At 50.7% G+C, this 12544-nt stretch overlaps 1 protein-coding gene across 3 annotated transcripts in view; it reads right to left on the bottom strand.

Moving 5' to 3' along the window:
- Positions 1-12544, bottom strand: part of FGD5 (FYVE, RhoGEF and PH domain containing 5) — a 123034-nt gene that overhangs the window by 39616 nt on the left and 70874 nt on the right. For all 3 annotated transcript variants that reach the window (XM_067755565.1, XM_067755566.1, XM_067755564.1), the window contains exons 4-5: positions 10895-10953; positions 10752-10782 (exon numbers count right to left, since the gene is read on the bottom strand). In XM_067755565.1, the coding sequence (XP_067611666.1) occupies positions 10752-10782; positions 10895-10953 (90 nt within the window). The remainder of the gene's footprint in view (positions 1-10751; positions 10783-10894; positions 10954-12544) is intronic.

Consider the following 12544-nt stretch of genomic DNA (forward strand, 5'->3'; position numbering starts at 1 on the left):
CAACCCAATTAAAAAATAAGCCTAGGACATTTTTCAAAAGAGGATTTCCAAATGGCTAGTAAACAGAGGAAAGATACTCAATTTCATTAATCATCAGGGAAATGCAAATTGAAATCGCATGAGAAACCACTACACGATCAGCACAATGGCCATGAGTGAAAGGACTGACAGTGTGGGTATGCCGGCCAGTGCATGGAGAAAGCGCTAGTCCTACACATCGCGAGTCGGGGTATATATTGCTTCGACCATGCTGTAAACCTATTTGGCAGCTTCTAATAAAGCCAAATCTATGCTCACCCTATGACCCGACAATTCTACTCCTAGGTAAATATTGAGGAGAAATGAGTTCCCTAGAACATTCATAGCAGCTTCGTAATAGCCTCAACTGGAAACAACCCAAACGATGTTTAACAGGAGGATAGATAGACCAACTGTGGGAGATCCATACGAAAGAACACTGATACACGGAAAACTGGTATGTATCTCACATTACGTTGAGCTAAAAAAAGCCAGAGACAAAAGGAATACACAATTCATGATTCCATTCAGATGAGGTTCAGGAACAGGCTAAACCAACTGAACGTGATGGAAAGTAAAATCGTGGTACCCTCTGGGGGGATGACGTCGACTAGGGCAGGGCACAAGGTACCTTCTGGGATGATGGGGATGGTCTACCTGGGTGGTGGTTACAAGTGCACACACAGGCATGTATTAAAAATTTGACCCCCACCCTTGAGATGTGTGCACTTACCTGTAGGTAAGTTACAAGACATTTTTTAAAAAAGCAAAACAGTTCTCTGAGGCCCCTGGGGGAGTGAGGACACGCAAGAGCTCCCCACTGCTTTCACGCTCCTCCAAACCCCTCGCGGCCTCTCCTGCCCTCACAGCCAGGTCAGTCCGCTTGGCCGGTCGCTGACGGCCCTTCAGGAGCTGGCCGCGCTGGTTTCTGCAGCTGACGCTCATTCCTTTACACCAGTGGGGCTCCAAGCAGAGTGTGCATCCAAATCTCCTGCCCGGCTTATTCAAACCCAGCTTGCTGGACCCCAGCCCCAGAGTTTCCATTCAGCAGGTCGGGCGAGGGGTTGGATCATTTAACATTTCTTCCACGTTCCCTGATGTCGCTGCTGCTGCTGGTCCCGGGGCCACACTTTGAGAACTGCTGCTTTATAAGAATCCTCTTTCCCAGCCTCTGTGTGTTTGTTCTGTGCCTCCAGCATCTGATCCATATCCTGCTCATCTTTCTTTCTTTCTTTAATAGACCTTTATTGGAGTATAATTCCTTCACAATACTGTGTTAGTTTCGGTTATACAAAGCTGCTTTCAAACGCCACCTCCATCACGAGGCCTTCCTGGGTTACTTCTGCAATCAGTCTAAGGGACTCTCAAGTGTCCTAGGGCCTCCAGAAATCCGGGGTCACAGCCTGAAGGGAGCCACCCCGATCTCAGAATGTCTCTGAAGTCTCATATTTTAGCTTAAAAATGAATGCATATTTTACATTATTCTCCAAAATATACCCAATTTAATTAATTTAAAATTTCACATCGAGAGCAAAGCGGAGGCTCTTAATAAATGTGCCGTGTTTATCCCGTGGCCTCAACTATGCCCCAGGCACCTACTGCATACCTGGGGCAGTGTAACCTGTATCCCAGCCTGAAAAGTAATGGCTTTACAAGGTTTTGCATTGTCAGGCTATTTACCTGCTCCGCATGTTTCTATTATCTTCCCTCCAATTAAGCAGAGAGCAGGTTGTGTCTACCCACTTTTGTTTCACCCTTGGATTGACCGGGCTTTGTTCACAACTGTGCTGAACAAAGCAAAACGTCTGCTACTTTCCCACTAGGTTCTCCATTTCAGGTGCAAATTGCAATCACCTGGGGAGCGTTTCCACTGGTTTCCATGACCAGGCTGCACTCCAGACCAATTAAACACAAACCTCTGAGGGTGGAACCCCAGCATCCATAGTTTTTTAAAGCCGCCGGGCCTGTGCGGAGGGAACTTACAGGATCACCTATCTGTGTGTCTCAAATGTTAGTACTGCCTGGAGGGTTCTGAAAACACAGATGGCCAGGCCCCACCCCCAGAGTGTCTGACTTAGCAGATCTGAGGTTCTGAGGTGGGATCTAAGACTATGCATCTCCCACAAGTTCCCAGGTGATGCTGATGCTGCTGGTTCGGGGACCACACTTTGAGAACCACTGATGTAGATGAGTCTTTCTCACACTGTACTCCGTGGAGACCCAGGGCCAAGGAAGGTGGAGTCAGAGCCGACTTTGGCCTCCACCTGCCTCTGAACAAAAGTGCCTCCACTTTCATCCACTCTTCATACTGGCATTCTGAGTGAAATTCCTTTGAAAACAAGCTTCCATGGCTAAAAATGTCTGAGTCCCATCAGCCATCTCAGGGTGAGGCATCAAGGAGAAAGAGACCTTCCAAGGTCACACAGCAATTTCTTTTCCTGAACTGAATGAAATACAGAGGGAAGAGCCACACGCCTAGCACAGGAAACTCCTCTACTGAGATGCCCCCAACAGCCACCGAATTCGTACCTCCCAAAATGGGGAGCTCACCAACCCCCCCGGCACTTCAGGGGGAAAGCGAGCACATTTTGTCACACGCAACTGAAATCTGCTTCTCTCTGCTTCTCCCAAAGATCAATGTGCTCTCTGCCAGCAAAGACTGAGAAACAGAACCCCCCAACCCCCGCCAACTTGATTAAAAAGTATTTCTTAGTGGGCAGGGGCTGCAAAAATAAGTAAGAGACAGCCTCGTTCCTGCCCCTGAAAAACAGCAAATCTTCCTGGCTATACATCAACTTCCCCAGCATGAGGCCGTCTGGGGGCTTAGTCTGGGTTAAACTTGTGGTCCTCCAGCATCGCCCCCTCCCACCAAACCCACCAGACCAACCTTCCCTACAACTCCCTCACTACATCTGCCCTGCTCGAGTCCTCAGGGCTCCCAAATTCCTATGTCTCCTTTTTGAAACACGACACATCCTGGCATTCAGGCTCTGCCTGAAGACCAGCTCTCCAGACTCTTCCTGTACACCCTACACTCCCTAAGCCCTCCCATCTGTACACTTGTTTCTGTGGCTGCTACCTGCCAAAAGGCCTGTTTCCACTTCCTGTCCATCCATGTCCATCTCAACACCTCCTCTTCCAGGAAGCCTTCCTTGACTTCATTCCTCCCACTCACACTGACTCCTCCCTCCTCAGGCTCCTTGCCACCTTACTGGACTGTTCCACATTTATTTGTCTCCTCCCCCTTCTCAGGGCTCTGGAGTCAAACAGCCCTGGCTCCACTTCTCACTGGCTGTGTGACTTTGGGTAAGTCACTCACCTTCTCTGGGACTCAGTTCTGGATCCATCCAACCATGTGAGAAATATTAACTGAGCACAAACTATATGCAACTAAATGAGCTAACGTATGTAAATTGCTAAGCACACATAGGAGCTCAACAAATGCTCTATGGCTGGGTGAGAAAAGAGGGGACTAGGGGGGCCAAACTGACAGCACACCAATTTAGATGAATAAACTCAGAAAGTCGCCGAAAAGTCCCTCTAGATCCTCTGTTTGCCCCAGTCATGTCAGCACCGAGGCCACAGCCAAATTAAACTCCTACGTGCTGATAAGGAAGGGCTTCTGAATGACTCTCCTCTTTCTCCGAGCAGTCTGAGAAGTCGGGCTGTGTCCTGGGGTGCTCCTTACGCCCCTGACACCCTTTCCAGCGGTTACCACTGCTGAGAAAAGCAGGCGGTGCTGTCAGTGGGAGGGGCATAGGGAGGATCCATGAGCCTCTCCCTGCCCTTCTGTACCATGTCTGCCTAATACCCCTCCCAAAGTCCTTTCACCCCTTCATAAAAGCCTGCCAGTCGGCAGGCTCCCCCCTCCAGGGCACCTCCTTCCTCCCAGGATCCCTGAGAGCCCTCTCCTGACACTGCACCCTCCCTCGGGGAAATCTGAGCCTCTCCTGGAGCTTCAGTTAACTTCTCTACACTTGACCGCTTCTGGTGCACATCCTGCACCCAGCTGACCACTAGCACGTCCTTCCCCAAGACCCCCTCCCTCGACTTAACCCATCATCTGCCCCCAAGCCTAGCCTGACCCCCTCCAGCACTTGCTGTCTTAGTGAGTCAGCAAGTCAGCAAGCCAGAAATCTGGGGTCAGCCTGGAGCCTGCCCTCCCCCTCCCACACTCGACGGCCCACCAGTCCCAGGCACACAGTCCTCAAATCTGCCTGCAGCACCGCAGCCCACTCTCACTCTTGCTAGAATCACCCAACGGCCTCCCACGGACCTTCAGCGGATCAAACCCAAACCCCAAGCATGCCTCGCGGGCTCTCCGGGCTCTGCCCCGGCTGTGCTGGCCTCAGCGCTCACCGCTCTCTTACTCACAACGCTCCAGCCAGGCTGAACTTCTTTCCGTTCCCAATCACACCATTCTCCAGCTGGCCTCTGGGCCTTTGTACATGCTGATCCCTTTGCCAGGTGCAAGCCTTCCTCACTGCTCCCCACCCAGCTAACTCATCCCCATCCTTCAAGTCTCAGCTTAGACACGTTTCCTCTGGGAATCCTTCTTGGACCCCCAGAGGCCTGGGGCGGGTACCTCCCCTGAGCCCCTGCAGCCTTTGGGTGCCCCCCACCACTGTATTAATATTGTTTCCTTCATGCCCACTTCCCTCCTGGACTGTCAGTTCCTGGAGGGCAGGGCCCTCCCGCTTGTCATTCCTCCATAAGTCCCCCGTACCCACCCCACAGGAGGTTGCTCAGGAAATAATTTGGATTGAAGAAATGGTAAGAACTGACCCCGCCATCATTTATTCATCAGGCATTTACTGAGCACCGACAGCATCCCAGGCATCACAAACCACTGGGGATGAGATCTGACAAGAGCTTTGCCCTCAAGCAGCTCCAAGTCTAGTGAGAGAGGCAGACAATAAGCAAGCACCTAAAAGCCCTGAAATGCACGAAGCGAAGCAGACAGAACTGAAGGGAGACATGGAGGACTCAACACCCACAGGTGGAGACTTCAACATCCCACTCTCCGGGACGGACGGAAGACGAGACAGAGAATCACAGGGTGCAGCAGACTTGAAGAGCGCTACCATCACCCTGACCTCAGTGACATCTACAGAACACCCCCCACACACATCCTTTTCAAGTACACACGGAACATTCTCCAGGATATACTATATGTCAGGCCATAAAACAAGTCTCAATAAATTTAAAAGGGCTGAAACCACACAAAGCACATTCTCCAACCACAACGGAATTAGAAATCAGAAGCAGAAGGAAACGGGGGAAATTCACAAATATGTGGACACTAAATAATTTTAAATAACCCATGGGTCAAAGAAGAAAGCACAAAGGGAATTAGAAAGTATGTGAAAGTGAATGAAAATAAAAACACAATATAACAAGTAAACAAACAGATAAATTCGATCATTTCAGATAGTAAAAGGTGCAGTAAAGAAAAGAAAATGAAGCAGGAGGGAGCACAGAAGACAGGAGAGCTGCGGTTCCCTGCCCTCTCTGCATCCCCACCCTTGTCACGGCCTCATCGCAGGGGAGAGCACATCCCTGTCCCTTGCCTCTGGGCCCGGCCATGACACTTGCTCTGTCCAAAGCCACATGGGAAAAAGCGACGATGCGCCAGTTGTGAGCGTGAATTTTAGGAGCCCTCTGGTGTTTCTACTTGCTCTCCTACCATCACTCTGGGAATAGCCTCCCCCGAGGAACCTGCTGTACCTTCAGACTGGGCCCCAGAATAAACACACAAGAAATACAGCTGCTGACTTGAACCCAACTTTGACCGAATGACTCCCAGTTGACCCAGTTTCCCTTGCAACTAGGAGTGCCAAATGAGATGAAAGCAGAAGTTGTCCAGCGAGGCTTTCAGGAAATTGGTCTCAAGTAGACTAACTCAGCCAGGAGCATAACCTTTTGATTCCCCCCATTTCCTTCTTCCTGCCTGGGACATAGATGTGATGGCTAGAATACAGCAGCCATCCTGTATTCATGATACTCCTCCCACTGAATGGTGAAGACTATGTTCCCTCCCCTTGAGCGAAGGTGGACTTTTGTGATTGTCTCAACTAACAGAGTGTGGTAGTAGTGGTGCTACTTTTATGACCTGGCTTTGTCCAAGGCTACATCATAGAAATGTCACGTACTTCCTCCTGGCTCCCTCTTGGGACACTCATTCTTGGAATCTAACCACCATGCTGTGAGGAAGCCAAAACCTGCCCAGGCAGAGAGACTACCAGTAAGTGTTCTGGCTGCCAGCCCAGCTGGGGTCCCAGACAATAGCCAGCACCGAGCAGCAGCTGCTGGTGTGAAGGCACCTCTGGTTGATTCCAGCCCCTGGTCATCAAGTCACTCCTTGATTTTAGTCTTCTCCAGACATCATGGAGGACAGACACACTCTCCCCACCTTGCCCTGTCCAAATTCCTGGCCCGGAAAATCTGTGAACATCATAACATGGTTGTTTTATGCCACTAAGTTTTGGGCACCACCTTTGAGAAACTGACACTTGAACTGAGACCACAATGAGAAGGAAGAACTTGGCTGTGAGAAGAGCAGGGGCAGGACATGCCAGTGGAGGAAAGGACAAGTGCAAAACCCATGCAATGTGACTGCGTTTGTAGCACCTGAAGGACAACAAGAAGGCCAGTGAGGCTGGGGTGCAGGAAGGAGAAAGTGGTCAGAGGAAAGGGCGCAGACGTGGATGAGGATCAGATCGCATAGGGCCTCTTGGGTGAGGAACCTCCTCCTGGGGTCTCAGATGGTGACAGCTTCCACAGTCACCTCTCCCAGTCAGCAGACTGGCTTATGCACAGGCCTACAATGCTTCGGCCCAAAGGAGGGACCCACGGTAGGAATTTTCTGCAACTGCTAGTGACACGGAGCAGGACCCTATGGTCCTTGCCCACCCCCTACCCCACGTCCTCAGTCTGCCTTTTGTCTGTGGAAAAATTTTGGCCAAAGAATAAGTTTAATCAGAGAAATGAGAAAATGCAGAAACAAATGAAAACAGTCAAAGGAGACCAAATAATAATAGTTTAGTCATTAAACATAGTCAAGGACCTTTAGTTCCTTAAGGGCTATAGATAATATCCTGAGCCATATCCTGTGAGCTGTCTTATAGATACTAAAATGCCCACCAGGTGGAAGAAGTGAATTACATCATGACCAGGCTGTAGCCATGACATAAGCTGCCACAATTCCGAAAACTGGCCTCAAAGAGATGGAAACAAACCGAACCTGGAACTGAAGATTAACTGTACCTAATACAATCAAGATGCTGCTGGTCAGACCACTGAAGACCAATTTCAAGATGACTGTCAGAGCTGACTGTGCTGTTTCTGCATGTAGCCCCCTCCCTGTGTCTATAAAAGCTCTTGCCCCCGACTGTCAGTGGTGGGGAGTCGGCCTTTGGATAGGCGTCCGCACTGTGCCACTGCCCACCCCAGTTGCCAGCATCCAAAATAAAGCAAACTTTCCACCAACACGGCCTCTTAATTGGCTTTTGAGTGGCGAGCAGCCAGACCGCACTTTTGGTTACACTAGGAGAGGGATTTGTTTTAGATGACAAAACAAGAGAATTAAAGGTGTCTAGGGGCCACACCAGTTTAAAATCTCCAATGACTCATTATATGCAAGGAAAAGCAGGAGGCTTCTAGCTTGGCATTTTAGGTACATCTCAGTTTGGTCCTAACCTTGGTTTTGGACCCATCACTTGACCCACTTGGAAACCTGCCTTTCCAAACGTATCCATGTTCTAACGACGTGTGATGGTGCCCTGTTCTCCACACATATCACGTTCCTTTAGGCCTGTGAGTGTTCTTATGCTGACGACCTGCCCTCCTCTACCACCTTGGCCTGGTGGCTCCCTCAAAGTCCATGTCAGTGGCACCTCTTCTGCCAACTTTCCTGGATACCCCAAAGGGGAATAAGCCTCTCTGCCCCCCATGCTCGTGCAGACTTCTGCACAAATTATACTTACCACAGAGTAGCACAACTGTTCACATATATAGTTCTCCTCCCCACCTCCAACCTTTCCCTCAACAGAAAAAGGAGACCTACTCAAGGGCAGGTTGGGGGCCTTTTCCCTCTTTGGGGATCCAAGGCCTATCTCAGTGTCTACGGTGTTGTAAACATCCTGTGATGTTCTGTCCAGAAGGAACGGGTAAGTCAGATAGATAGATGGATGGATGGATGAACGGATGAACAGACAAATGGATGAATGGGTGGACAGGGAGTTTGATGAATGACTGGCTGGCTGGATGGGTGGATGGACATATCATTAGGTGCATGGACAGATGGAAGGACAGATGAGTGGGTGAAAGCCTGGCTAGATGAGTGGATGAGAGATTGATCATACACACAGGTGGGCAGGTGGATGAATACATTTATGACTGGGTTCAAGGAAGGATAGAGCAAGTCTTTAAACCAGAAGTCAGCAAAATTTCCTGTAAAGACATGGTAAGTATTTCAGGCTTTGTGAGCCACATATGGTCTCAGTCATATACTCTTCTTTGCCTTTTTTTTCACAAGTGTTTAAAATATGTAAAATCCATTCTTAGTTAATAGGCTGTAGAAAAACAAGATCTTGACCATGAGAATGCACTTCTGGATGACCAGAAATTTTATGAATCCCTGAGGTAGCGCTATCTACCATTTGACAAACACAAAGTTGAATCCCTAACACAGAAGGCCAGAGGCCATCTCTGTCGCCCTCTCAACAAAAGCACGATGGAGTCGAGGACTGTTCTAGCTGGGGAGGTTTAAAATGCACAGCTGGACCCTTCCCACCACCGGGCAGCCTTGGAATTTCAAAAGCAGCGGATCTCCACAGAGAAATTCTGAGAGTACCTGCCAACCTTAGCAATCAGACACAGACCCAGGGAGGGGAGTGGTGGAGAACGTCCCAAAGTCTGTGGTCTCCTTTGGACTAGTGTCCCTGGCTAGGACTTGGAGTCACATTGGGGCATTTCTGCCACTTCTATCCCCATAAGCACTAACATCACAATGTAGCTCCAGGCCACAATTTCCCACAACTAGCTTCTGAGTTGCGATTTTTTTTTTTATGGGCTCTTTTTTTCCCCTCCTCAGGATATTATTATGGATTACCAGCGGCTTCAGCATCTTTCCAACTGGCAGGAAGCAGTGCAAACAGAGATGGAAGTTTCCCAGTTAGAACCCTCTTAACAAAGTCATAAAACAAAAAGGCGCAGCCCCTCTGTCAAGCTGCCAGCTCAGAAGCAAGGGAGAAGCATTACAAAAGGGAGAGTGATGCTTCCTGCCGTGCTGGGGCCACTGCGCTTCACACCTGAGGGCTTTTGGGTTTAATCACCCACACAAAGTTCTCAGCCTGAAGGGCAAAAATGAGGGGCTGGGAGTGCAGGGCCAGAGCAGTGCTCTATCCCCCCTCTCCCGGGGACCTGGGTGCCTCTGTTCACATGGCAACACGACACCAGGGTGATGTCACCGAGAGGGACCTCAGCAGGATTCGACCAAAGACCTGGCTTGGTGCTGGTGCTCCGCTGCCGGCAGGAAGGCCCCTGCCCCGAAGAGCTCCAAAGGCGGAGGGGACACGTGACTAACACAGGACGGCAGCACAGCAGGAGTCAGGAGACCTGGGGCTTCCTCCTGGCTCAGCCACCGAGGGGCACTGGCCTTTGCATCACCACCGACAAAACGCTCAGGATGGACATTCCCAGCTCTGACATTCTTGGAAAGACACAAAGACGAATCAAAGCAGCACGGGACCAGGTGCCAGCCTACGAGGAGACTGCAGATGGCTTAGAGAGCCCAGCCGAGCAGGGAGCTCACGAGGGCCTTTATGGGACAGATGCCCTCACTTCCCACATCTTTGCTGCACCCTCTTCCCTTGCCCTTCCTTATGACTCAGCCCCAAAGTCACCCCCTCCGGGAAGCCTGCCTAGATTCCCTGAGGTTGTCAGTCACTCCCTTTTGCTCTGGATAATTACTCATTCACCAATCTGTCTCCTTCGCTGGCCAGATTGCCCCTGCAGAAGGGACTTGTCTGATCCAACTTTCCATCCCCAGCTCTTGTCACACAGCAAGTGTCCAAAAAACGTTCACTGAACTGAATTGAACTGACTGCACAGGGAGACCTTCCAGGCAGTCTGGCAGGTTGTGAAGGGTGGCAGTGCCAGAAATCCAGGCAGTCCCCAGTCTGGCCTCTTTTCCTCTGAAAAGCCAGAGGATTCCCCTGACCCCACCAGCTCAGGTGTTATTGTCCCAATACCAAGGTGACTGAGAAAGTTTCTTGATACCCCAGCTGCCTGGTCCTTGTGCAAACACATCACCTTCTCCACATAGACCTAAACATACAATGAGCGCACACACCTGTACACACACACACGCACATGCATATCCCCACCCCACACACCTGAACTTGCACACACACAGCTACGACCCAGAACTACATCTGTCCTCCTTCTGTCTTCTTCAATGAGAGGGTCGAGGAGACCGCAAACATCCTTCCAGAAACCTCAGCACGTCCCCTATGTACCCTCCACTCAGGCAGAGGGTAGCTCCATGGAAAGAGTGTGCTCTTCGCCCCCTGAAGCACACGAAGCAGGAGACAGACTTCCCTGAAAAGCTTCGGTGAACAGGTGCCTCTGCTTGTGGAAAGCACCTCTGTCTCCTCATTGCTTTTCTGCCCCTTATATCACAGCCTTGTAAAAGGGCCATTCGTTTTGGACAATTAAAGTGATTAACTCACCAGATGTAGGTGCTGGAGCATCTCCACGTATCTGCAGGGGGAAAGAGGTTTGAGTGTGCATTAATTCTCATTCTGTAGAAGCCGGGGAGGGGTGATGTTCTGTTAACAAGCTCAAGGCCACAGGCAGCTGCTTGGGGACTCACGCTTTCTCTGAAGACAGCAGTTCCTGTGCTATGACGTGGGCTCTGGACTGTCCGTCCACCTGTGGGAGGAAACAGAGCCATCAGGAGGGACGGTACCCATGGGGGCAGTAGAAGGGGAATCCCAGCTCCACAAGCATCAGTCAGGTTTATAGAAGGACCATCACGCTGCCGGAGGTGAATTCCACAGGCTTCTCAGGCCACCCCGGCACTCACTACCTGTGTGATCTTCAGCCTCGCTGCACCCCGGCTGCCTCATCTGTAATGTGGACATTAACAGCAACTAGTGCTCAGCCCAGTGCCTGCTGCGGCCTGCATGCTCGGCCGCCCTCATACCCATGCAGACTCTGCCCACAGCCCAGCAGGTTTTGAACAACCTGCGGTTCTCTGTGCCAAGCGAGCTCTCCTTGCTGTTTTACATGCTGTCACCTCAGTGTACTCTTCCTTTCTCTGCCTGGCCACCTCCCAGTTATCCTTGGAGACTTAGCCATGATGTCTATCACTTCCTCCGAGGAGCACTCCTGATCCCCTCCCCGAACAGGCGGGATTAGGTGTCCTTTCTGGGCAGCCCCCGCTCAGGACACCGATTACATCTCCCCCTGCAGGCAGGCACCGGGAAGTGCACCTCTGCAGGACAGTGCCCAGCCTGGGGTTTGTCCTCTTTTGTTACTGAAAGAATGAACGAGGGAATGAATGAATGAATGAATGTTCATACCACTTGGGAAGCACTGACTCTCCTGGCTAACCTCAGAAGGTGAGCCATTTAACCCATCTGAACCCCAGCCTCCGCACCTGTGAGATTCGACAATAACTGAGATTTTGTCTATAAACAGGAAGGATGAGTGGGGGCCGAGGCAGAGGCCCGGGCCTTCTGCCACGAGCAACCCCTGTGGCCCCAAACCTGCCGGATATCAGACACACCGCGGTGTATCCGGAAGAGCAGAGACACTATGGGGCAGTGACAGGACAGATGGGGAAAGACACTGGGCCTGTGCAGGCGAGGCTGGGCGGGGTGGCCGCCGCGGAGAAGAGGGCACTGACGGGACGCATGGCTCCTGGTTTCCAGTCTCCTGCCACCTTCCCGTGCAACCCTGCATAAGTCACTTTCCGAGGTCGGGCCTTAGCTTCCCAGGTGTGAGTAGAGTGACCTCTGAAGGCCGTTCTCTGCTGAACCTGTGTGTTATTAAACTTGAGATGTGATGATCTACTCCAGTGGCCAGAAACGCACTGCCTCTTGAGGGAGCAGCTGCATGGGGCTGTGGCTAAGAGCACGGACTCCGGAAACCAGGCAGTCTGGGCTCAAATCCTGCTTCTCCCTTGTACTAGTTAAACAAGTCACTTAACCTTTCTGTACCTCAATTTCCTTACCTGTAAAATGGGCACAGCAGTATAATGGTATCTCACACACACGCATATTGTGAAGATTACATGAGTGTGTATATATACAGATAGAGACCTCTCTGTATCTGTATCCATATCTGCATCTCACACTTGGAACAGTGTCTGGCACACAGTAAACACTACACAGCTAACCGCTATCATTATGCTTGTGCTTTTTGTACCCTGAGGAACAGAACCAGGTGCCCAGGGATGGAATAAGAACAAATAATTTACAGGGTCAAGTAGGGAAAGGCCTCAACTGCAGAGTAGAGG

The sequence above is a fragment of the Pseudorca crassidens genome, chromosome 10 (assembly GCF_039906515.1).
Source record: "Pseudorca crassidens isolate mPseCra1 chromosome 10, mPseCra1.hap1, whole genome shotgun sequence".
Lineage (NCBI taxonomy): Eukaryota > Metazoa > Chordata > Mammalia > Artiodactyla > Delphinidae > Pseudorca > Pseudorca crassidens.